Consider the following 27,796-nt stretch of genomic DNA (forward strand, 5'->3'; position numbering starts at 1 on the left):
TTGTCACCCTGTCAATACGGGTGGCCCTGTATATTTGAAAATATTTTTAAATTATGGTCCTATCTATACCCCAACTTTTATCTAAATTATTTATTTCGTATCTCTTAGGACAAACGAGTAATTGGACTTTGTCACACTAATGCCCCACCCTGTAGGTACACTCGCAGGTGTCTCGCAACTACTTAAAGAGTTGTTGAGAACCCATAAACTTAGGACTCTGCTAAAAGACCCCGCTCAGTATACTACCAAAGTCTAGTAGTATTGCAGTATCACAAGTACTCCAATACACTCATCTGCGCTAGGATAAAAAACCAAAGTTGTACTAGCTGTTGATCCTGTGTGATCATTCTAAGCTTTTTCACTGTTCAGATTTTCCGTCTCGGTTAGTTTTTTTTATTTTTTCTGTTTCTTTTTCCACTTTTCTTTGAAATGTATTAAAAATTTAGTATATCATATAAACATGAATTATTATCTTCAATTTAAAACAATAATACTTTCAGATTGCTGTGTTCACCATCTTCGACAACCGAAGAGGAACTGCAAGACGTTAGCGACTCTGTAGCAAAGAATGAAATAGCAGTCGAAGCGATTTCCGAACGCCTATTCGAAATCACTGCCTTGGCAGAGGAGCTAGACTCTGCGATTCAAAGCGCTCAACAGGATTGCTTAGTCTTCACAACTTCTATTTCCACTTCGACTTCTTCGTTAAGCGACCATATTTCGCCGGACACTTTGAGAAAAGAGATGGAGTTTCCGCCGCCGGTGCCTGAGGTAAGTGAACATGTTTATTTAGGCCACAGAAATTCTGTTTTCTGCCAAATTTATCGTTTTTATTGATATAATAACCCATATCGTCGGCCTCATATGAAAAGTGCCTAAGTCCAAATTAACAAATTTTACGGGAGACGAAAAAAACTGATTTAAAGAATGATTTTGACTTGAAACGTTATCTTATTTGACACAGTTACTTAAGCGCTGGTTTCATCGAAAACGGCACGGACAAACTGCGACCGTAGTACTGCGATGAATTACGTCAGATTACGGTGAAAAATTCAAGGTTCTTCACTGCGGCAATGGAATGTGCAATCTCAGCAAGCGGTGGCTTCCAACGCATCCTTGGAAACCAACGCTATTATTTTGCATTGTACAGTTTTGTATGACGTCATTCATCGCAGTGTTACGGTCGCAGTTTGTCGGCACCGCTTTCGAGGAAACCAGCGCTTTAGAATAGTGTCCGTCAGCCTTCTCATAAAGATAGATCTATTTTTAAAATATTATTACTTTAAAACTGGAGTTAGGCAACTTTCATTTTTGAAATAAGGAAACATTTTGGAGTTAGGCACATTTAATAACGAAAATCACGAAGAAACATGCGTAACACAACAGCGCAGCAAAAGTACATCTAACCTCAATGACAATGATGGACTTTGGCAAGTTTCATGTGATTCACCCAACGCCGTGAGGTTGGCTAGAATTCTTTTTTGTGGTTCTAGCGACGTCTATTGACTTTTTTGAACTTTTTTGTCTTGCTATGCATGCGTACCGTAAATATTAATCAGATGGCGCAAAAATCTAATTTTTGCATATTTTGGGACTTAGTCACTTTTCACATGAGGCCGACGATATCATGGATCCTTTTCTCGATTTCCTGATTATCTATAATGGAATTTGCGAATAAGAGCGAAGGATTGGCCAGCAAGATCCCCAGATTTGACACCTCCAGATTATTTTTATGGAGTTATTTAAAAAGAAAAGTGTATGTATATAAATAGACGACAGACTATCCATGAACTGAAAGACATAATCACAGAAGAGATTGCACTAATTTCTCCGAAAACTATTGGAAAAGTCAGATAAATTTTTATTCAGAATGGATTTCCGTTTACAAAGAGAAGGTGGTCCTGATATTAAACACCAGCTTTAATTTTTTTAGGCACTGTCTGTTTATACAACAATATTAATTAAAAAATAAAAAAAGAACTGTAAGAGAAGATTGTAAAATATACGAGAGGTACTATTTTTAAAATACGCAGGTATATTATATGTATATCTTAGAAACTGTACATTTGGCAACGTCGAAAATATAAAATTTTAAATCGCTGGTCCATCTTTACATAACCAACATTTTGTTACTATATCATACGGAGTTTTACAGATATCTTTGTTTTTATACTTAATGCGCACACTGTATACAGGGTGTTTCTATGTAAGTATGACAAACTTTAAAGGGCAATTCTACATAAAAATAATGGCAGTTTGCCCTATAAACATATGTCCGCAAATGCTTCGTTTCCGAGATACGGGGTGTTGAATTTTTTTTTCAAACTACCAATTTATTTTTGCTCTAAAATCGGTTGAGCTATGAAAATGAAATATTTGGTGGGTTCTAAGAGGTAGTTATTGCGCATTTTTTTTACATACAAATAACAACTTTGTATTAATCATTGACGCGCATACGGGTAATGGTCTGAATTTTTTTAAAGAAAAAAAAAATAGTACGCCACTGAGATATTTCAAATAAAAATTATTTTTAAATTTCACGGTTAATTTATGATAAAAAATCTCTCTTGAAAATAAATTTTCATATGATGCACCGTTTTTGTGCAAAAAACAAACATCTTAGCGCGTATTTTTCATTTCATTAATACATTATCAAGAACTGTTTGCTATCATACATGATAATACATTATCAACAACAAGAAGATATTTATCAATGAAAACTTTTCGGTTATAAATTCGCAAAGTCTGTTCGTTCGTGCGTCGCCGCTCCTGCAATACTTAGAGCCGATTTACCGATGGATTCTCATGTAATTTTGTCTTCTGAATCCAAATCTGAAAACGACATTTCGATATATCTATCTAACCATCTTAGAGATAACCGACCTCAAAGTCTAAAATCTGACGTCACAATCATTCTTCAAATATTTATTTTCTGCAGACACACTAAACGTCAACTGAAATCGTTGCTAGTAAGTAGGCTAGTTTTAATCTGAAGCAAAGCATAGGTTATTAACATTAGAGTTTGACACTTCGCGAATGTCAAACTAAATTTTAAATTAGGTAGGCATTAATAAAATATAAATGACATTTGACAGTGAATTTAATTATTATTCAAAATAAATAAGATGTTTAAAAATACAATTTGTGAATATTTTGAAAACAATAATTTATTAACAACTTTAAGAAGGTTTGTACGAGTATCCGGCCTCCCCTTTAACGGGAGTACCTAATGATAAATGGACTGTTCCATTTCCATCTATTGGTGACGATTTAAAACACTTTACTTCTCTTCATCAGTAAAAAGTATTTTTATTTATTTCACAATATTGAAAATTGTTAATAATAAATGTTGTTTGGAATAAAAAATTAAGTTTTGATATATGCAATTACATCCTTCTAATGTAAACAAAAATAATTTTTCTCAAATTATGGATACCAATATCATTTTCATTTATAACTCTTTTATTTTTAATTTGACGAAGAAAAGTTATTCCAACCATCATAATATATTAAATTTTATCTATTAATTTTATACGAGGTATATGAAAAATATGAATTTCGATCAAGAATAAAGGTCACACCTTTATAGTTCACAACATTTAAATTAGAATGATATAATTGCACACTAAATAACTTTTCATAATAGCAATTTTCCATATTATGAATTTAAATAACAAAGTTTTCGTTATGATAATGCTCGCATTTTCAGCTTGTTTTTTTACATAAAAACGGTGCACCATATAAAAATAAGACAAGAAAGGATATATTTATCATAAATTAAACGAGGAATGCAAATAAAATATTTGAAATATCTCACTGGCGTGCTATTTTTTTCTTAAAAAAATTTAGACCATTACCCGTATGAGCGCCAATGATGAATACAAAATTTTTATTTTTAATAATTACCTTTTAAAACCCACAAAATATTTCATTTTCAAGGCTCACCCGATTTTAGAGCAATAAATAAAATGGCAGTTTGAAAAACAAATTTCAACACCCCATATTTCGGAAACAAAGCATTTGCGGACATAAGTATGCTTATAGAGCAAAATGTTTATTTTCATGTAGAACTACCTCTTAAAGTTTGTCATACTTATTTAGAAACACATTGTATATTGTTTGTTATTTCCTGACCGCGAATTTTTAAATATAAACTTTTTGAATTCTTGGGTTTGTTTTGTTAGTCTCTTATAAAAAAATAAAACACTTTATTATTGCATGAACGTTTCGGCTATCTTCGTTTGTTTCAACATGGTGAATGTCATGATGGGATGGATGTCTTCCATCTCAAACTACCAAACAGTGCAGACACTTCACAAATAGCGAAGAAACCTGCACTCTTTTTAAAGCACATTTCGATTTTTATCAATATATATCTGATCAAAATATATCAAATTGGTACTCTCGAGTTAATACAAATTTTATTAAAAAAATTGATTGCGCACGCGTAACTGGCATTCAAAATCGTCGGTCGCTACAAGTGTTGTTTCTGAGGGAACGGTTAATTCTAGCCAAAAAAGTGATAATAAACATTTTTATTCAATATTATTTGAGCTACATTTCTTGTTTGAAATATTTTTTTTGTACGGCGTACTCTTGCTTGGTAAATCGATGTTTTTACCGTTCTCCCCTCCCTTCGAGAGTGAGTTTTAGGGGAAATCCCAGGGACAGGAGTGGCAAATTTTTTGCTTCTTTGTGGGATCTAAAAATTGACATTATCGGTAAAGTTCCGCTTGTTCTTATGATTTTTAGAGAAGTGGCCTTTTCGTCTCTAATGACTGCATTACATAGATATAGTCAAAAAAATGGTAAAAATAATAAATTCCTTAGTATGAGTCAACAACTTTTATTGCGAAAAATCAAAACAAACTTAACCTAACACATAAATAACAACATACAACATAGGTAACATCAAAGGGCCAGTCTCATATAAGCGTTTTACTCCTAGTATCCTCCATGCTGAGATCCATAACCTCCCTGTTGAGCTCCATAACCTCCATGCTGTGAATGTCCTTCATATCTTACATTGTAGTTAGCTCCATGTTTACCAGCAACGTATTCAACAATCCTTCTTCTTCCATCAGGTTGGAGAAGTTCATAACGGCCTTTAGTTTCATGGCCGTCTCTGACTTCATGTTGGCTCTTAATATCATGGTTTTTTGGATCGTGGACATCATAATTAAAGTGGTATCTTGGTACAGCCTGAAACAAAAAAAAAACGCGTTACTACATAAAACACTTAAATTGGTCAGGTTGTTCTCTCTCCTGTGACGCTACAGCCTAAGTTCAAAATCGTTATCGTTATCCATACATATAAGTTGGCCTGCCCAGCGCAATCTTTGTATTTTTGCATAATTTGCTATTCGTGGTGTGCAAGTACTTGGAGGGGATACAAGAAACGATCGTGTACTAATGGCGGAGAAATCTTGCATCTTTCTTAAATAATTCATATTGTCAATTGAAATTGTCAAATTGACGTATATTTCATACCTACTGTCATTGAAGATACTAGACCTTATTCAACAAAGAAGAAATTGGAAAAACAAAGACGAGATTCAATATAAAGAGATATATCGATAAATAAGATACGCGGTTAAGCGAGCAAAAGAGGACTGGATGGAACAAAGATGTCGTGAAATGGAAGAACTACAAAGAAAACATGACGAGTTTAATATATATAAAAAGCTTAAAGAAATTACCTACACTCAGAGAAAAAGAACTCCTCACTTTATGAGAAACTCCAAAGGTAAAATAATTCTCGACATGGATGAAAAAAAGGAAGAATGGACTTATGAGAAACTCCAAAGGTAAAATAATTCTCGACATGGATGAAAAAAATGAAGAATGGACTAACTATATAAAAGAGCTCTTCCTGGATACGAGGCCACCACTTAACACCACAAAGTATACGAATACTGGTCCTAGTATTTTAAAAGCGGAAGTAGAGAAAGCCATCAAACAGAGCAAAAATGGGAAATCTCCAGGCCCTGACCAAATACCATCAGACTGGCTCAAACTTCTGGATGACGACAATGTCTCACAACTAACAAACATTTACAACCATATATACGAGACTGGAATGATGCCACAGATATGGTTAGAGTCTACATTTATTCCACTCCCAAAAAAACCTAATACATCATCATGTAAAGACTTCAGACTAATTATTCTCATGAGCCACTCTCTCAAGCTACTTCTTAAGATAATTCTTAATAGAATCAAGCAGAAATGTGAAGAGACAATGGGAAACAAACAATTCGGTTTCAGAGAAGGATTGGGAACAAGGGAAGCTTTGTTCTCAATGTTAACATTACTTCAACGATCATGGGAAGTACAGAAACCAATTTACGTCTGCTTTATAGATTTTGAGAAGGCGTTTGATAGAGTTCAACATGATAGGTTGTTTGAATATCTAGAAATGATTGGAATAGATGATAAAAATCTGAGACTTTTACAACATCTACATTGGAATCAAGAAGCTTCTATTCTGGTAGACGGCAAAGAAACAGACAAAATTTGCATTCAAAGAGATGTCAGACAGGGTTGTGTGTTATCCCCAAATTTGTTTAACGTATACTCAGAAATAATTTTTAATGAAGCCTTGGAAGGACAATGTGGAGTTCGAATCGGGGGAGAAACTATTAACAACATCAGATATGCAGACGACACCGCGATCATGGCTGAAAATATCGAAGATCTTCAATTCCTTATAGATCGAGTCACTAGAGAATGCTCCAATAACGGACTTAACATAAATGCAACAAAGACAAAGTTACTTGTGGGTAGTAAACGTCGGCGTCGGCCTATTGCAACTAATTGTCAGTGATGAACCAATAACAAAAGTTAACCATTTTAATTACCTAGGATGTTGGATAAACGAGACACTAAATCCGGATGCAGAAATTAAAACTCGTATAGAAATTGCATGAGGAGCATTTATGAAACTTAGATCTATTCTGAGCAACTCTCAGCTGAACTTACAACTAAGAATCAAGTTCCTAAAATGTTATGTGTATCCTGTATTACTATATGGATGTGAAACCTGGATCATGAAGGTTAACATGATGAACAAATTAGAAGCCTTTGAGATGTGGTCGTATCGTAGAATGCTCAGAATATCTTGGGTTCAACGCATTTCAAACAGAGAAGTCTTAAACAGAGTAGGTCAATGCGAAGGTGATTTAACCAAGATGATAAAAAAGAGAAAACTTGAATATCTGGGGCATATAATGAGAGATAGCAGATACAGGATGCTGCAGTTAATACTCATTGGAAAGATCGACGGAAAAAGAGGAATTGGTCAGAAGAAATATTCATGGCTCCGAAACCTTCGTCAATGGACTGGCTTACCAGCAGATCAATTGTTACATGCCGCACAAGATCGAGAACGATATCGGCAAATTGTTATGGAAGCTACCCACGCCTAAAAATTTGGGCACGGTACTTAAAGAAGAAGAAGTAATTGAAGAAGAAAAATTACATGTTGCTTACAATATCGATATGATATGCAATTATTATATAAAAGTATATAATTAAAAGTGCGAAAAAAGTTACCGAGCTATGAAACCAGGTGTCGCTTTTCCGAACTTGCACGGTCCCAATAGACTAGACGGCTCTTTGTAATATTGGTAATTGGTATAACTCGAGGTTGAACCTTATTCTCCATATACCATTGTCGTAAAATGGGTCCCAATATCCTCCCAAATATCTTTTTTTCAAAAATATTAATAAGGTTTATTCCCTTTTCAGTCATGAACCATGTTTCTACGCCATATGTTGTTATTGGCCGTATGATGGTTTTATATATTTTAAACTTTACTTCCCGATGAATGTCTTTGGATCCAAACACCTGCGACGGAGACAAGTATGCTTTGTTAACAAGCATTATCCGTTTCCCTATTTCCTCCTCCTCAGTTGGGTCCTGGTGAATTCGTAACTATTTTAATCCCCCATCTTAATTACAGGCCAACTGGCAACTCTGGCCCTCAGATAATTTTTTGATAACCAATCAACTACCGGTGAATTTGTAACTTTCATTTTCTAAGTAGTTCTTAACGATGTTGATAACCTATTACTTTTTGCGAAAGAACGTGGTTTTTTGTTGTTGAACATTTCACTCACAAATAACTATAAAAGTTTACTTAGTGAAAAAATTCTACAGAACAAGAGTTCCTTAGGTTTAGTCAGTTTCTCTATTTACGGTTTCGAATTCACCTGTAGAAAGTTTCGAGTTGGCAGGGTCAGGTAGTAGAAAAGTTACGAATCGGCCGGTGTATATTTTGATTTGAAAATGTTTGTCATCAAAAGTTGCGAGTTGGCGCGTGTCCCCTTAGTTATCTGTACACCCAGGTATGTGAACTGTTCTACTACTTCTATATTAGCGTCGTCTAGTGTTAGATTTTGAAAGTTTCGTTGGTTCCTTGAAGTAGGGATTTGGTTTTATCTACGTTGACGGCCAGCCCTATTTCTTTCGCATTTTCTTTAAGCTCCACATAGATCTGTGATGTCTCTTGCGGTTCTTTCCATCAAGTTTACATCATCTGCGTATATTAAAATCTGCTTAGACTTATTAAACAAGAAATTTTTTGGGTTTACGGACATTTTTCTTATGACATATTCCATACATATTTTAAACACAGTCGGTGCCAGCCCATCTCCCTGTTTTATCCCTTTAGTTATCTGAAAGGGATCTGTCAATTCATTTTGAACTGGTACTTGCGTTTCTGTGTGAGTCATGGTGGCTTGAACTAACTTCAATATCCTTGGTATACCAAATTCTTGCATCGTTACACGAATTTGGTCAGTATTGTTAAATGATGAAAATTTTTAAATTTTAAATAGTGTCAGGAATCCATAAATGGCAAAAGCCCTAAGCATGTATAAACTTCATCATAAGCGTATAATCTTGTATGCTAAACTTTTTCTTCTTTGCCTTCTATCGTCCATTTTTTGACATTTTTGTTTTGTTTTCTCTTCTACTCAATCTAATTCTTTCGGTTACTGGTGTTATTATTAGTCCTTTAAAATGTTTCATACTTTCTCAACTGACTCTTTAACCTATTTTAAAATCCGGTTGTATGTTAAAAGTAGAAGCCATTGAGTATTCTTCAATCAAAAATCAGGTTCATGTGCCATATCGGAAGATGTAGAAAATAGTGAAGTGAAGATATTAGAGAAAAGGCAGCAGAGAAAAACGAAACATGCCATATGGTTAATGACAGAAGACACAGAAGATCAGAAGTAATACACCAGATGCTGTAAAGATGTCAAAAAATCAGTGATGAAGGCCAAAACATGAAAGATGGGACAATAAAAGTACACAAATAGACCAGAGCATAGGCTTTAGCAGAGTGAGTAGACCAAGGAGGACACAAAATTCCGAAGAACGGATTACTATCAAAATCTAATCATTAAAGATACTCCACAATTTTTTACTGAAGATAATGACCAATCTTTCCAGTTAGAGACCTCTTTTATTAAACAAAAACTTAGTATCACCAATTGAAGTAGAGAAAGTCAAAATGACAAAAAAAAATGGACGAGCTTATGGGCCTACAGATTTCCCCACTGAACTTTTAAAGTATGGACCTGATTCGCTACTTCAACTAATCGATTTTGCTGTTTTGCCTAAAACGGCTTTTAGAAAAAAGAACGGACAGAAACTAAGAAACATAGATAGCTTGGGGTTTGACGATAAATATTGATAAGACCGAATATGTAGTGGTTGGAAAAGCAGATCGAAATATTCTAGTGCTAGCCCACTGTGAATATAGAAATGTTGAGTCATACAAGCTACAAGTATCTTGGAGTTACAATTACTAAAGAGGGCTCTAGCGAGACTGACATTAAGAAATCAATTGGACAAGGTAAGCAGGTGACAAAACCACTAAATTGTTTGCTGTGGAACAGACGATTATTATCAAAGCATCAAAACTTATGGAGCTGAGGTCTGGCTAAAGACAGAATGTTTAAAAAAGAAGCTACTGTTTAGTTTTTACTGCTACGTTCAAAGTTAATATGCACATATTTTGCAAGGTATCTAATTAATGGAAAACAAACTTACCCTGTAGTCAATATACTCTTGTACATGCCCGTGACCTCCTCCGATTTCCAGTCCCCCATGTCCATAGCTACCACCATAGTGGTCTTGCCCATAGACTGTGGCTACTGCGATAGCGGAAAAGAGAGCCTTAAAAATAGAATCTTTTTTTATTTACTTCTACATTGACGTTAGAGGACTAAAATTAAAAAACTGGAATAACATTCGTGTAATAATAATAATAATATCGTATGGCATTTTTGCCGGGGAGATCCTTTCGGATAGTTCCAGCGCCAATTACATCTTTAACCCTGTTTCAAGTAACTAGTGTCGATGTACACTAGCCCAGGGGGACCGACGGCTTAACGTACTCTCCGAGGCACGGTGAGACGGCTCGTGTCATTATTGGAAATGAAAATGGTTTGTCTTTGGCAGGGATCGAACCCACGTCTACTGGCGTATGAGGCCAGCGTTTATGCCGTTACCCACGGCCGCTCACAACATTCGTGTAGCTAATACTGCGATGTTGAAGGCACACCTAAAAAGGGGCCGTCCATTAATCACGTGATGTTTTTTTTGCATTTTTAACCCTCCCCCACCCCCATGGTGATACATTTTGAGGTTTAAGACACCCTATATCACGTGTATTTGGACATGTTGTGATTTTTATGGACCCCTCCCCCCTTTTGAGCCTCACGTGATTTCGTGGACAGCCCCAAAGGTTTTTACTGTTGAGTTTCTGCTGAAACCGAAATTATAGTTGCTTATGCTGAGGACGGTACTAGTTACCGGACCATAAATATCAGAAGATATGCTATATCACGTCAGAGACAAATCTTCTGGAGATCTACATTAATAAAGTCCAAAATAGTCAATTGGTCGGAAAATCCTACAACTCGGGAACGGTTAGACGGATCATGCCGCACGAGGTATGGATGGAAAGGAAAGAGGATCACGATTATTATATTATAGAAAAACAAACCTGGTGGCATGTATAAAGAGAAGTTATGCTATATCTCAGTTGTTATTGAATAGATTTTGACGTGTGAGGCGTTAAATGAAAGGGTATTGGACACAGATGAATTTCTTAATAGAAAAAGCCAACATTAACGCATTACCAAAAGGGTATTGCATCATATCTTAGATGATAGTGAATCGATTTTGAAGTGTGAGGTGTCATGTGACAGCATGTAGCAAATACAATGGAATGATATACAAAAACCAAAGATGGCGCTGTGTATAAAGGGCCGGTATGCTTTATCTCAGTCGTTCGTTATTAGTCCGATTGTGGCGTACGAGGTGTTATGTAACAGCATATAGCAAACACAATGCAATGATATACACAAAAACAAACATGCCGTCGTGACTGATTTCGTATACGCCGTTCGTAGACATATGCCGTTCAGCCGTATCTTACAGGTATTTCACTGGAAACAGCTGATTCAGACCTCATATCTGTACAATAAGCAAACTGGAAAGAGCAACATGCGAATTCCGCATAAATTCAGAGCCTTAACGCTATAAATAAACGTCTTACGAATTGGTCTTCTTATAACTTTATCAGGTAACAAACGTAACTTAGCAACTGATAAAAGTCACATCCATAGACCATATACCTTTTGTGCACTGAAACATTTATAGAGGATATACGCAAGAGATCTTCCACTTGCTGCAGTACAAAAAGATCTATGAAGCCATAAGATTCCTTTAAACTCTATACAAATTTACAATATAATCTTAATAACTAAAGCTGACAGTTGTTTTATATGTTTTTAAAATCTCTGCAATTAGGATGAGCTTTAATGAAAAAGAGCAAATTACTGTTTTAATGAGCCGAAAGAAAAGAACTTGTTCAACGATACCTTCCCAATCCATTCTCCTATTCATAAGACGACGGTACACAATATTCTAAAGCACTTTGAGGAAAATGGACAATTAATAGGTAGATCGAATAGATTAATAGGTAGGCAATCGAACAGGTAGACCAAAAATTCTTATAAATTATGATAAAAACTTAGATTTAATGCAGAGTTTTGTTGAAGATCCACATACATCCTGGCGCAAAGCTGCACACATACATGATGTTGATTATGTAGAACTTGCGTGTATTACATAAGAATTCATTTAAACCCTACCAAATACAGTTGTTGTAGTAAGAATTAAATGAAGATGGCTGCGATTGTAGATTACAGTTTACTGAGGTAGTGATGAATAAAATTGTACCTGACGAGAACTTCGTTAACAAGATATGGTTTTCCAATGAAGCAATATTTACACTGTATGGCCATGTAATTCGCCAAGTATTGGAGGTAAAGTCGTACTGGATACATCAAAATCATACTCAAAAATCACAAAAACTAAATGTTTGGTCGGGTATCGTGGGAACTTAATATTGTACAGCGTTGAACTGGTATCGAAGTGGAGATTTCAATAGGGGTAGGTACAATATAAAGGATGTTTCATTAAAAAAAAACCCTAAAAAAGTGACTAATTATATTAGAAAAATGGTAAATCTGGTAACATTACAAATATCAAATCTTCATATAGCAAAATACATGGTTCTAAGACATTTACTACGGTTGCCTATTTCGACTAACACATGAACGTTAAGACATCGATTACGTCACGAGACTACAGTAATTTGAATCGTAATATGATTAATCGGTATTTTTATGTCTTTGATGTATGGAAAATAGTAAAGATAGTTGTAAAATAAAGATGTTTAGTGGATTATAATACCTAATTGTGGAAAACTGTCGATATTCGGCTGGTTTGGTACTTAAAATTAATCAGGACTGGTTGTTCATGTTTATCCAACGGTTAATGCAAGACTTACGGAAATCTAGGACTTATCTCCATTCTACACTGAAAATTTGTCGCTTATACTGAATTTCCATCAATACTGGATAAACTATTGAATACATACCGTCCTTAGAGGTCAGCTAGGATTCTGTGTATTAGAATTACTTGTATAATTTATTGTAAGAATTTAAATAATAGGTAATAAATTTGGCCACACTACAGCCTGTACATGGCATTCTAAAATTTCATCAACATTATTATTACGTTAATACATAATGAAATTTTAACGTTTTAACGTTTTTTTTTTTAATTTAAAAATAGGCTTGTGTACTCTTGTGACGTAAGTCAAGTCTCCCCACCACAGTCGGAGTAGGCAACCGTAGTAAATGTCTAAGAACCGTGAGCAAAATAGGTGTATCGCTGTTTTTGTATAATTCAAACCATCCATTTAAGATTTAATTGGGAGTTTCCAGACTTTAACATATGTATTGATACAATCTCATTAAAATGATTAATCCATCTTTTGCATATTCCAGTTAATTTGACTGCTGGTTTCGTATGATAAATTTGTTGCAACAATCCGTTAAAGTATTTTCAAATTTATTAAAGTAAATTGGACAGTCTGTATAATTCGGCTATCTTTATTAATTTTTTTTAATGTCTGGTATCCTTGAATGCTTTGATCTTGAAAACAAAATATTGTGGTAATTTTTTACATTGCCAAATTTCTTATATCATCAACATACCTGACGAATACGCATTTGTCAGTCACATATTAATAGCGTACATATTTAGGGAGACATATGTATGTAATAAGACACTACATAATTTCTCCGTGTTACATCATTTGTTAAAACTGGTAAAATTAATTTAGTTATGATCTGACTCTAAGCCACTTACTTAAAACGTTTTTAAAAGTAATACATGGCAAAACATGTAAAAAATGTGAAGAAGAACTATCAGGGAGACAATTTGGATTTTTGGTTTTATCGACTGCAAAAAGACATTTGATAGAGTAAAACATGATAAACTCATAACAATCTTCAAAGAAGTGGACCTAGATGATAGGGACTTGAGATTCATCTATAATTTATATACAACCAAACTAACAACATTAAAGTGGATGACTTGTTGACAGAGGCAGTATCCATAGATAGAGGAGTGAGACAAAGATACATTCTGTCCCCGGTGTTATTTAATATGTATTCTGAACATATCTTCGAGCAAGCACTCTGCGAGAACTACAAGAAGGCGTATTATTAGTCAACGGAGTGCGTCTAAACAATATTAGATATGCCGACGCCGTAGTTTTTGCAGATAGTTTAGATAGAGACTAAATCTCCATACGAAAAAAACAAAGTACATGGTAGTCAGTACGGACAAATTATTAAATACACGGCTTTTAGTTAACCGAAAACCAATTGACAGGGTGCACAGATATACATACATACGTTGTTACCAACATACACAGTAAATGGAACCACTCTACTGAAATAAAACAACGCTTTGGAAAAGCCAGATCAGCGTTCTTAACGATGAAGTTTCTTTTCAGAAGTCACGATTTACCACTTGGTGCCGAAATATGTATTTTCTACGTTATATGTAGTAGAGGCCTGGACACTCTCTGAAGATTTTTTAAGAAAACTCGAGACCTTCGAGATGTGGTGTTGCATACACATTTTAAGAATGTCATGGGTGGATCGTGTGAATAATGTTGAGGTCCTATGTAGAATGGGAAAGAAATGCGAACTCAAAAAGCGCAAACTAGAATATATTGGCCATGTTATGAGGAATGAACATGGATATGGCTTGTTGCAACTCATTCTTCAGGACAAGCTACTTGTAGTGGTATCAAACGGCACAATTTAAAATAAACAATTCTATATCCAAACCCATACACACTAGAAGGGGTGTTCTACAGGGATGTGTGCTTTTCCCTCTTTTATTTAACATTTATTCGGAAGCCAGACATATTTAAAGAGTCTTTGGAAGATGCAGATATGGGAATCAAAGTGAATGGAGTATTGATCAACAACATACGATATGCTGATGATGGTGTCTTCATTTGTGGCAACATAGTCGATCTTCAACATTCTTCTTCTTCTTCAGGTGCCGTGTCCGTATTCAGACGTTGGCTGTCATCACGTTTACAAGTTCCTTAAACCCCTCTCTATCGGCTGCTGCGCGAAATAATTCTTCTATCGTGGAACCACACCATTGTCTAATATGACGCAACCATGAACGTTTCTTTCGACCAATCCATCTCTTTCCCTCCACTTTTCCTTGTATTATAAGGCGAAGTGGATGGTATTTAGGGTCTCTAATTATATGGCCAAAGTATTCTGTTTTTCTCCTCTTTATGATGCTTATGAGCAGACAGACGTTCTGAATTCATAATTTGGAGAACATTTTCATTGGAAGTGTGCGAAACCCACGATATCTTTAGGATTCGTCGATAACACCACAATTCGAATGCTTCTAATTTATTTAGCATTGTGGTTTTTAACGTCCATGTTTCACAACCATACAATAATGTAGACCACACGTAACATTTTAGGACCTTCTTGCGAATCTTCATCGACAGGCTTCGGTTACATAAAACTGGTTTACAGGTCATAAAAGCCTTACGTGATATTTCAATCCTGGTTATTATCTCTTCATCACAATCGCAATTTACATTTAATCAACTGCCAAGGTATTTAAAATGGTTTACTCGTTCTATCTCCTCTCCACCAAGAGAAAGCACGCCTTATTCTACATTTATCTTTCCAACTGCCATCCACTTTGTCTTTGAAATATTGATTTTTAGGCCTCTCCGATAACTTGCTTCACTGACTAGATTTACTAATGTCTGGAGATCTTCTAAAGTTTCTGCAAGAATGGCTGTGTCGTCAGCATATCTGATATTGTTGATTACTTCTAAACTCAGTCTTACTCCCTCTTGTCTGTCGTCCAAAGCCTCCCTAAAGATTTCTTCAGAGTACAGATTAAAGAGACTGGGTGAAAAACACAACCCTGTCGCACACCACGTTTGATGGGTAGTTTTTCAGTACGAGTATCTCCAACTTGGATAGATGCTATTTGATTGTAATATAAGTATTTTAGCAGTCTTATATCGTAGTGGTCAAGTCCTGCTGCCTGTAGGCAATTGAAAAGTATATCGTGTTGTACTCGGTCGAATGCCTTCTCGAAGTCGATGAAACAAACATAAGAACTTGTCACTATAATTGGAGAATACAGTAAGCGAATGGGATTAGAGATTAATACCAAAAAGACCAAATTCATGATCATCTCCAGAGACTTGGTTGCTCTTGAAAATTCCACCATAACACTGAATACCAAAGTCCATTGAAAGAGTGAGCAAATTTAAATACGTGGGAACGTGGCTTTTTGAAGACTAGGCATCAGACAAGGAAGTAAAATGTCGCATTGAACCAGCTCGACAAGCTTTCGTAAAATTCAGAAAGGTTTACTAAGTGTATGGTCGATGCTGCTATATGGCGTAGAGGGCCGGACACTCAAAACGAGGGTATAAACAGATTAGAAGCCTTCGAAATGTGGCTTTATCGCCGTATCCTAAAGACACCATGGACGGTGAAAGTCACAAATGTAGATGTCCTTAAAAGAATCATCCAAGAAAGCCACCTTTTCTAAACTATCAAGAAATGGAAAACCGCGTATTTGGGTCACATCATGCGAAATGAAAAATACCAGTTCCTTCAACTTATAATCGTAAAAATTGAAGGCAAAAGAAGAATGGGACGCAAGAAAATGTCCTGGCTCCGAAACATAAGCCAATGAACAGGGATTAATGGCATACAATATCTGATACATATTGCAAGAAACAGAGGGTTAATGGAAAATTTGATCGCTAACATCCATTAGTGGATTTACAACTTAAGAGGAAGAAAAAGCTATTTGGAAAGAGCAGACCAAGAACAAGAAGAATATCTTAGCTTCAAAACCTGAGAACGTTTTTCAATGCATCTACAACCATACTATTCCGAATAGCAGCAAGCACAGTTAGGATAGCCATGCTGATCGCCAACATCCGAAACGAATAGGCACCACAAGAAGAAGAAAATGATCTTAATGGTTTTAACTATAAATTCTATGGAGAAATGTCTTAGGGAAAAAACTGTTAAATTTTGGAATAGTTAAAGTAGAAGCCAATGATTAGAATAGACACACAAATGAAGAAATTAGAAACCTGTATGGAAACTTTAAGATTTGCCGGAGGCTGAAGCTGAGCTAGTTAGGTCACCTAAGGTCGCGAGAATGACAGATAGAAGATGGAGCTAAGGCTCTATTTTAATCTCTTGGTTCAGCGTAACTTGAGTGTTAAGTCAGAAAAATACACAGAAATTGGAACGACGGTAAAGAAAGATATTACGCAAGATATATGGAGCAGCAAAGGACAATAATGGCGTATGGAAAAGAAAATCACATAAGGAAGTAATGGAACTCTACAATGAACCAAGTATAATACGGAAAGTAAAAGCATAATGAAGGTTATATTGTTTATATGATACTCACAAAAAATAGTATTAACAGAAGAAGCGGGCAGAAAGTGTCGAAGAGGAAGACTAAAAAGTGTTAGAAGAGGTTAAAACCAATCTAAGTAAGCTAAGACTACCGGACTGGAAGAAAAAGACGAAAAACAGAAAGTAGTGAAAAAAAAAATAGTAAATAACATAGTAGCCAGGGTTCTTCATGCGCCTGAGGATGCAAATATGAAATATTTTTATGTAATAATTTATAATAGTAGGGGAGGAAAGTATGCTTTTGCAGTTATACTCGAGCGCTGTGAGTTGTGAAGAGTAGGTCCTAAAACCAAAAAAGTTAAATTAAGTTTTCCATAAAGTGGGGGACTTTCCATTTTTTAATTTAATTTTCCATTTCAAACAATCGTTTTTTCAGATTATAGCGCCATCTATCCATAATTCGAAAGAATGTCTCGATTAAAAGTTACTTATTTTTACGTAAGTAATCCAAATCTGTAATAAAAAATAAGGCTCCTATTTTTTTTCGATCTTTTCAGTTTTTCCATCTGATGTTCATTTCGCGAAATATCGCGGGGCTCGTATTTAAAATTTTAAATTTACCCCCCATCCCTCTCAGTGGGGGGTCGTGTTTGGTAACATTCGATATATTTAAAAAAAAAATATTGAAAACGTATTTTTTACTCTTTTGATCTGATGTTCATTTCGCGAATTATTCGCTTTTTTTTGTGAAACTTTATTTCCTTAAGCTCCGCGCAAATCGTCAGATTTTTTAAATATACAACTGTTTTGCATGTACTTAACTTACCTTATATTAATCTGATTTCGAGTTTTCTAAGGATAGATTTTTTTTGGACCCCCTTTAAGAACTCCCCTTTATTAAGAGCCAATGTAGGGGTACATTTACAGGGTACAAGGTTTCTCCCCATGTGATAATCTGACGCGCTTGAGTAACTGCAAAAATCCCCGCTTGGGCCCCCCCTACCATAAGCTGTTTATCAATAATGAAATAATTATATTTTAATTCTTGATTCAGTGCTCCCGGAAATCAACAGTATGATAACATCTATGTATTTTTGGTGCATGTAAATACATTAATGTGCCAGTTTCATTGATATAGTAGCACAAGCTTTCATTTATTGAGATGGCAATGAAAAACGTTATCAAAATATCAAAAATATTTTAGATTTTGGATGCTACACAAAATCTATTAACTAAAAAAACGTAGATTTGACGTAGAATTGGAAAAACAACTTTTTAATTAGTTCAGTTTTGATACGAATAATTTAAACCCATGTAAAATACTAATATATTTACACAGGTACGTATTTTGTAGTTTTATTTTGATATCTACCTACATTAATATTAACGAAAAAAAAAAGCTGTTCGCAAACATATAATAATATATTAAACGACATTCAAATATCAAAAAAATCAATCCGTATCTTACGCCACTTTATCTACATTACAATCATCACAACAATCAGTAGGTATCTTCATAAAAACCTTTGCAATAAATATTTAAATATTTTCTTTAGTATAAACTCAAATATCATTGTTTAAAAGAAAAAACAACAATAAAAAAAATGAGTTTTCAATCTAATAGCACATAAAACAACATCCATAAATGTTACTCTACATCCTACCAGATTAAAAACAATGGGAATCTTCTCTGGTAACACCTCCGAGGCTTCTACAATTTGCAAGCCATAACGGATGCTGAGACTAAGGAAGATGAGGGAATTTTACAATTTATAATTCACGTCCCATCTGCTCAGCGCGGTAAAGTTCCAACGAGAATGGTTCCCTTCGTACTCCAATCAGAGTAAACATGTAAATCAAAAATGAATAACCATTTTCAATTTCGTTGCAACACGAAACTACAAATTCGAAACACGAAACTGACGAAATTCCCTCATCTTCCTTAGTCTCAGCATCCGTTATGGCTTGCAAATTGTAGAAGCCTCGGAGGTGTTACCAGAGAAGGTTCTCATTGTTTTCAATCTGGTAGGATGTAGAGTAATATTTTTTAATGTTGTTTTATGTGCTATTAGATTGAAAACTCAGTTTTATTTTGCTAGCAGTTGCCGCTAGGGCATCTCTGCCATTTCGTTCGTTGCAATCCGTGACTGCACGCCGGGGTTTGTTCTAGTTGGGTCAGAGAGAGCAGCATGTGTGCCTCCTGATGAGAGACTAATAAGTTTAGAAACCGGTAGAGGTACTTGCTGCACTCTTTGATTGAACTGGAATAATGATGCGGCTGTAGTTTCGTGTTGCAACGAAATTGAAAATGGTTATTCATTTTTGAAAACAACAATTACCTAATTACAGGAAATTTTGGTATCGTTCTATATTTTCTTGAGATGGTGTTTCAAACCATTGTGAATAATATGTAATCTGTCGAGGAAGGAGCTATCACTTATATGTGATATAATAATACCACAAAAAACACTAGATAAATATAACAAAAGACAAAAAACATTAGTATTAAGTACGAAAAAATAATAAAAATAAGTTACGTGGACAGAGCAATAAATTCTGATGTGCTAAAAAGGTTGAAAAAAGAAAAGAAATAAAATTTAGAAAAGAAAAGCATACAATTAAGAGCTGCAGCTACAATTAGCTGCACGGGGAAAAGAATATAATCCAGATATATGCTTTGTCTCAAAAGATACCAATGATAGACCACTAACAACTGCGAAGTGTCTTTGCAGACTTCCCACATACGCAACATGGTCCTGTGCTTATCAATATCTTCATATCAATCCCGATAATTAGATGATATTCTCGACCTAGGTGGAATCTTAGAAAAGCGAGGTGGAAGAAATTCTCTGAACAACTAGACCACATCTTGAGCTGGGTCGCACCAACCAGCTAAAATTAGGAGAGATTTGTAGTGCTGTAATAAAGACGAACTGGTGACGAACAGTTTGGTTTCCGAAACGGTATGGGTACTCGGGAAGCTCTTTTTTGCATGCGAATATTCAATTCAATGCTTGGACTTAGTTGTCCTGGACACGTACGACATTAGACTGCTGAAAAATCTTTATTACAATCAGACGGCTTGTATTAAGTTGGACCAAGAAGTTTCAGCTAAAGTTTCTATTAAACGTGGTGTCAGACAGGGATGTGTTATGTCAGACGGTGTAGACATTGTTCAATGTCTACACCGAACCAATTTTTGATGAAGCGTTAAATAATCGTCGCGAAGCTGTTAAAATCGGCGGTGAAATCATTAATAACACCATATACGCAGATGACACCGCCATAATGGCAGAGAATCTGGAAGACCTTCAAACCCTGTTGAACGCTGTAAACAACGAATGCATTGCAAAGGGCTTAACAATCAACGGAAAGACAACAAAATGGATGGTGGTCGGAAAAATTAATATCGAAAACTCAGTACTAAAATTAGATAACAAAATCCTGGAAAGGGTAAAACACTTTAGATATCTGGGTAGCTGGATTGACTGCAGGGTTGAAAATGATGAGGAAATTTCGACCAGAATAGAACTTACACGAAAAAGCTTTATTAGCTGGCGTTTTGTATTGTGCAGTATAGAAGTCTTTCATTGACCACACGTCTATGAGAAAGGTTCATTATTTCGCTGAGAGATGAGAAGAAAACGCTGGGTTTGAAGAAAACAATTGTCCTGGCTGCGTAACATTAGACAATGGACAGGTCGAACGGTCGAGGATTTGTTTCATATAGGTGCCGACCGAGAAACATTTCATCAGCTTGTTAATACGACGGTAGCCAATACCTGAAAACAAGCACGGCACACAAAGAAGAATAAACGCTGCCAAGGATACAATCACTAGGGGGTATTGCACAGAATATGTGCCGAAAAAGACTGAAACATGTGAAAACTTATATGCGCAGTTTCTCGAAAGTGGTGACCGAGAAATAGCCGACTAGCTTTTACACAACAGCGATACAGCTAGACGCCAAAAATGGATAGATAATGTCGAAAACATTGATTTCAAAAAATCAAGCCGGCACGCATGGTCCTTGTTACCAAAAATTGAAAGAGGTTACCAACTGGAATCTAAAAAGGATAAAATGTCTCCTAACAAGATTGCCTCCCATACAGTATCTCTATTTAGACCTCCACGAAACAGAACACATACTACCAAGGTGAAGGGATACTTATGGACAAAATAAATGAACAAAACAGACTCAAAATTATAACAAGAATCTAGAACAAGAATTTCATACGCTGAAAGAAACAAAATCAGGTAAAGCACCTCGTTTGATGGCGTCCATCCTGAGTTCCTGACACACATGGTAATGGAACTAATCAGAGAAGCATAGTGATCAATGAAAGAATCCTGGCAGGAAACAGAAACTCATGGAAATATAACGACTTCTTTAAATAAACTTACGTGCATCGAAATCGACCCCCTTAAAAATTTGGTCATTTTTGATGTCTCATATTTCCTAAACCTGTTGGCCGATTTAAGTGATTTTTTTAACATGTTACAGCCTTATTCTGTAACAATATCGCTGTACTAATATTGTTGCTAAACAGGTAAATTTTCATTGTATACCGGGTGTACCAATCAAACTGTGTTTTTTTTTCTCAAAGTTCGCATCACCCTGTGGAATATTCTAACGTTTATAAAATACTGAATTTAAAACCCAACTACAGCCTCAGGCTTTCTTAACATTATGCTTTTTGATTCATTCGTTTATGTTGTTTAATTTAAAAGTTAGGTACTTTAACAACTAGACATGTTCTTCATCAATATACGGTGTTGCTAAATAAGTGCGACAAACTTTAAGGGGTAATTCTGCATGAAAAAATAATGACAGTTGGCTTTATAAGCATCTGTCCGCAAATGTTTCGTTTCCGAGATACGGGATGTTGAATTTTTTCTTACAAACTCACGATTTATTTTATTGCTTTAAATCCGGCTGAGATATACCAATGAAATTTGGTGGGTTTTAAGGCGTAGTTATTGCACATTTTTTGACATACAATTAAGAATTTAATATTCACCATTAGCGCTCATACGTGTAATATGACCGATCATATTACCCGTATGCACGCTAATGGTGAATATAAAACTCTTAGTTTTATGTCAAAAAATCCGCAATAACTATCTCTTAAAACCTACCAAATTTCATTTGCATATCTCAACTAGTTTTAAAGCAATAAATAAATCGTCAGTTTGTAAGAAAATATTCAACATCCCGTATCTCGGAAACGAAACATTTGCGGACATACGTTTATAAAGCCAACTGTCATTATTTTTTCATGCAGAATTACCCCTTAAAGTTTGTCGCACTTATTTAGAAGCACCGTGTATTGATGAAGAACATGTCTAGTTGTTAAAGTACCTAACTTTTTTTATTATCCAACATAAACGAATGAATTGAAAAAAAGAATTTTAAGAAATCCTGAGCCTATATCGGGTTTTAATTTCAGTATTTTATAAATGCTAGAATATTCCACAGTGTGTGGTGAACTTTGAGAAAAAACACAGTTTGATTGGTACACCCTGTATGCAATGACAATTTACCTGTCTAGCAACAATATTATTACAGCGATATTGTTACAGAATAAGGCTATAACATGTTAAAAAAATCACTTAAATCGGCCAACAGGTTTAGGAAATATGAGACATCAAAAATGACCAAATTTTTAAGTGGGCCGATTTCTATGCACGTAAGTTTATAAGAGACTTACTCTTAAATACTAAACTGAAAATTTACGGAGCAGCAATTAAACCAGTTATCACATATGGTGCTGAAGTAATGTGCCTGACACAAAAAAATTAAGAAAGATTGAGGTTCCTAGAGAGAAAAATAATTCGGAGAATAGCAGGCCCACGAAACTTTTTTTTTGGGAGGTGGGAATCTTTGCAAAACCGTCTGGGAAGGTGTCCCAGGTGTGTCAGATTCAGTCCTCCTACTTCATCTTGACGGGCCGCCTACCGACTAAACCCACCCCCTCTTTCTCCAGCCGTCGAGTCTGGAACCGCTCTTAGCGAGCATGTCTGACCCGTCGACCTTACTCCTAACTCCCCTCTGGCACTCTTCGCGTGCATTCCATGGATATGCCCACTAAACTTAGGTAATAATGAATTTAGAAAACTGATGGACTACGAAGTAAGAGAACTTTTTTATGGAGAAGACATCGTCAGATTTATCAACGCACAGAGAATCAGATAGATGGAACATATAGAAAGCAGAAATCCAGAAGAAATTATCACAAAAATTACCAAATGGAGACCAGTATCAGGCAAACCTCGAGGAAGACCCAATACCAGATGGGAGAATCAGATTACTGATGACCTTAAGAGATGGGAGTTAGATAATGGGTACCCATAAGCAAAAACAGGAACGAATGGAGAAATATTGTAGAAGATACCAAGTCACACAATCTTTGGATTAGGCTTTGGAACTAGAAATGAAGCTGGAGATGACATGCTTGAATTAGCAACAGCATTGGATATGGCGATTGTCAACACATTCTTTAAAAAGAGAGAAACTCAACTTCACCTACAAACGTGGACAACATCAATCCCAAATAGACTACTTCATGATAAGGAAAGAAGACATACGTGAATGCAAGGACTGCAAGGTAATAGTGAGACAGTAAGCCAACAACATAAGCTGCTTGTTCTGGACATCGAAGTAAAAAGCGAAACTAAACAAAAATATCGGAGAGGACCACAAAAAATCAAGTGGTGGATGCTAAAAGATGAGAAAGAAGGTCTATTCAGGGATAGAATAGTAGAAAAAATATGTTGGAACATGAAAGGAAGCCCTAACAAAATTTGGAGAAAAATGGCCAATATTATTAGAGAGACGGCTATTGAAATACTTGGGAAAACCTCAGGAAAGAAGTTTGAGGATAAAGGGACTTGGTGGTGGTCAAATGAAGTACAAGGAAAAATAAAAGAGAAGGGAAAATTATATAAAAAGTGGCAAGAAACCAGATCGGACATAGATCTTCAAAACTATATAGTCGCCAAAAAGGAAGCGAAAATAGCAGTAGCAAAAGCTAAAGCAGAAGCGTACTCAAACCTATACGATCAACTTGATACCAGGAAAGGCGAAGCAAAGATATATAAAATAACCAAACAGAGAGCAAAGAAAGCAAGAGATTTTAATCAGATTAGATGTATCCGAGATGAAAATAATAAAATACTAATTAACGAAAAGGATGTCAAAAAGAGATGGAGAAAATATTTTGACAGTTTATTAAATGAAGAATTTGACAGACAGCCTGTGGAGTTAACGGAGACAGTAATAGCAATGGTTACCAGAATAACAAACGCGGAAGTGGCTCAAGCGCTTCAAAAAATAAAGAAAGGAAAAGCAGTCGGACCAGATGATATTCCTGGGGAAGTATGGAGAGCATTGGGAGAGATAGGAATAAGTTGGCTAGCAGGTCTATTTAATAGAATTATGGAAGTTGGGCAAACGCCAGACGAATGGAGAAGCAGTATATTAGTACCTGTCTACAAAAACAAGGGAGACATACCATAATGTACAAACTACAGGGCTATAAAACTACTTAGCCACACCATGAAAATATGGGAGAGAGTAATTGATAGACGGATACGTGAAGAAACCGAAATATCCGATAATCAATTTGGCTTTATGCAGGGCAGATCAACAACAGATGCAATTTTCATTGTAAGGCAACTGATGGAAAAATACAGGAATAAAGAGACCAACGCTCGTATGGTATTCATTGATCTTAAGAAAGCACATGATAGAGTTCCTCGAGAGATTCTGTGGTGGGCACTCGATAAGAAAGAAGTCCCTGGCGAATATGTAAAGATTGTGAGAGATATGTATGAGGGAGTATCGACTAGTGTTAGGATAGGTGTGGGAGAGACTGATAAATTTCAGGTGAAAGTAGGATTGCACCAAGGCTCGGTGCTTAGTCCTTATTTATTCTCATTAGTTTTGGACCAGATAACAGCGAAACTACAGGGTAGCATTCCATGATGCCTAATGTATGCTGATGATGTAGTGTTAATAGGAAATAGTGAAAGAGACTTAGAACAAAAAGTGAAACAGTGGAGACAAGCTCTGGAAGAAAAAGGTTTAAAACTTAGTAGGACAAAAACAGAGTATTTAAAATGTTCATTTAAAGATGGACTTACTACAATAAAATGGTATCTTTGGATGGTGAACTGATTGTAAAAAGCAATAGTTTTAAGTACCTGGGATCGGTATTACAGAGTAATGGAGAAATAGATGGAGATGCATGCAGTAGAATTAGGACTGGATGGATGAAGTGGAAAGAAGCGAGTGTGTGTTGTTCAACTGAAAAATTCCAATGAAGCTGAAGGGAAAATTTTATAAAATAGCCATAAGACCGGCTATGATGTACCGAACTGAATGTTGGGCAGTTAAAAAGAAAGAGGAACAACGAATGCATGTGACGGACATGAGAATGCTTAGATGGATGAGTCGAGTGACAAAGAAGGATAAAATTACAAATGAGTATATTAGGGGAAGTCTAGGTGTGGTACCAATTGATGCCAAAATAAGAGAGCATAGGTTAAGATGGTTTGGTCATGTTCAACGTCGAGACGTTAATCACCCAATACGAAGAATAGCTGAAGTGCAGATTCCTGGAAGGAGTAGGAGAGGAAGACCAAAGAACACCTGCGGAGAGACGATAAGGCAGGACATGTTGGTAAAGGGGATTAACATTGATATGACCCAAGATAGAATTGTGTGGAGAAATGCAATTAGGGAAGCCGATCCCGCATAAGGATAAAGCAAAGTCACACAATCAATTGTAAAACCAAAATGTTAATGCAAACTGATTCCCCGCGACAAATGAATCGGAGAGCCCAAAGAGGGCGGAAATTGCTACGCTAGGAGTATAGATGCCATGATGCTGATGTGATCAAACGTCCACATTGTCAATAAGATACAAAAAGCAAACTTTAAAGAACGTAATTGTAAAGATACTGGAATATGCTGGTGTCTGATCTGCCTATGGGGGAGCAGTAGGGCAAGGGATAAGAGCTTGCAACTCAGTGATACTCCTCCATAGATCCCTACCGGAAGAGCGTTGACGCCTAAATACCGGTGTAGATTATATAACTGTAAAGATAAAAATATAAGAATAAACGAAAAGGCAATGGTTAAAAGAAGGAACTTACTGAAAATTATAAAATCTCAAAAATCAAAAATCCAAAAAATAAGTTACTTACGACGGCACACCTCATGATGACTTAGAATAGTACCTATGTGTATTTGTTACTCACTGTGTGTTGACTGTAAATCCACGTTAATTAAAGCGTGTTTATATACTAAAACGACTAAAAGAAAATTTGCGTGAAAGGGTATTTTTTCATTAAAACCTCTAAAAACAAATATTACGTCTGTTATGTATCTATTATGTTAATTGTGACATAAAGTTATTTTAATTTGATTTGAGACAGTCGAATATCCAAATGTATTCGCCTACTTTCAATCTAATGCTTAATTTATATATATATTTTGATGTATTGAATGAAAGTAAAGCAGACTGGTTGATATCTGGGAATAATTGAAGCATGTGGGTCAGTTAACGGCAGTTGTGAATGATACAGATAAAATTGTCTTCCGTGGTGTATGTACATCGGTTCTAAAAATAATATTTTCTAGAATATAAACTAATTATCTGGCTATCAAATTATGGTATAATCTTTGGTAAATTTTACAATGTTTCTATGTCAGATAATAAAATTAAAACAAATTACAATGAGGTAAAAATTTGATAATGTGATAATATTCAACTCAATCATATCAGAAGGATATTAGTACAGTTTGCACTAGAACAAAAGGCTCTCAAATTAGGAAGCGTGTGAATTATAATCGCTTCATTTGACTGACATAAGTGACAAAAACTTGACACAGTATCTATCGCTCTGAAATTATCTTTCTTGTGGCTATAGTCTTTGATCGGGACTCACCTGAGGGACCGCAAACGTTCGGATTCAATAAGTCGACTTTACTAAGTAACAAGACATCTACTCAACCCACACAAAAAACTCAAGAAAACTTATATGTATAGTATCTACTAAAGGACCCCGCAGAAATCTTATTGGGAATGGCTCTCTGACGAAAGTTCTACTCGCAGATTTGGCCGCTAATTGTTGATTAATTGTTTAAACAATAACAATTCTTTGTATAAATAATTTTAAAAATATCGTTGAATTCATCATTTTTTACTTTGATCAAATATGTTTCTATTTTGTTTTTGGTTATGCTGAATCCGAATATGGCATTACAATTTGAAAATTCTTATACAGAAGCTCTTATACAGTTTGTTTGCGTAGCTAGGTACCACCAAATTTATTCTTCATAAAATGCTCTACCTGGTCTAAAATCTAAGATACAACCATCATATATCAAACTTTTTTAGTTTTATACGAGGTATATAATTAATATGAATTTTTCTCAAGAGTTAAGGGCCTTTATTATTCACAA

General features: G+C 35.5%; 2 protein-coding genes across 8 annotated transcripts in view; one reads left to right on the forward strand and one right to left on the reverse strand.

Annotated features, from left to right (window-relative positions):
• Positions 1–27,796, forward strand: part of LOC114338523 (titin) — a 751,244-nt gene that overhangs the window by 163,479 nt on the left and 559,969 nt on the right. For all 7 annotated transcript variants that reach the window (XM_050662823.1, XM_050662825.1, XM_050662826.1 and 4 more), the window contains one exon: positions 501–771. In XM_050662823.1, the coding sequence (XP_050518780.1) occupies positions 501–771 (271 nt within the window). The remainder of the gene's footprint in view (positions 1–500; positions 772–27,796) is intronic.
• LOC114338524 (adult-specific cuticular protein ACP-22-like) lies at positions 4,831–26,663 on the reverse strand. The gene is made up of 3 exons (XM_028289126.2): positions 26,536–26,663; positions 10,064–10,189; positions 4,831–5,202 (listed from the first exon to the last, which is right to left on the reverse strand). Exons 1-3 carry the CDS (start codon positions 26,548–26,550, stop codon positions 4,945–4,947), a joined length of 399 nt encoding a protein of 132 aa, XP_028144927.2. The 5' UTR covers positions 26,551–26,663; the 3' UTR covers positions 4,831–4,944.

Source organism: Diabrotica virgifera, chromosome 9 (genome assembly GCF_917563875.1).
Source record: "Diabrotica virgifera virgifera chromosome 9, PGI_DIABVI_V3a".
In the NCBI taxonomy this organism is placed as follows: domain Eukaryota; kingdom Metazoa; phylum Arthropoda; class Insecta; order Coleoptera; family Chrysomelidae; genus Diabrotica; species Diabrotica virgifera.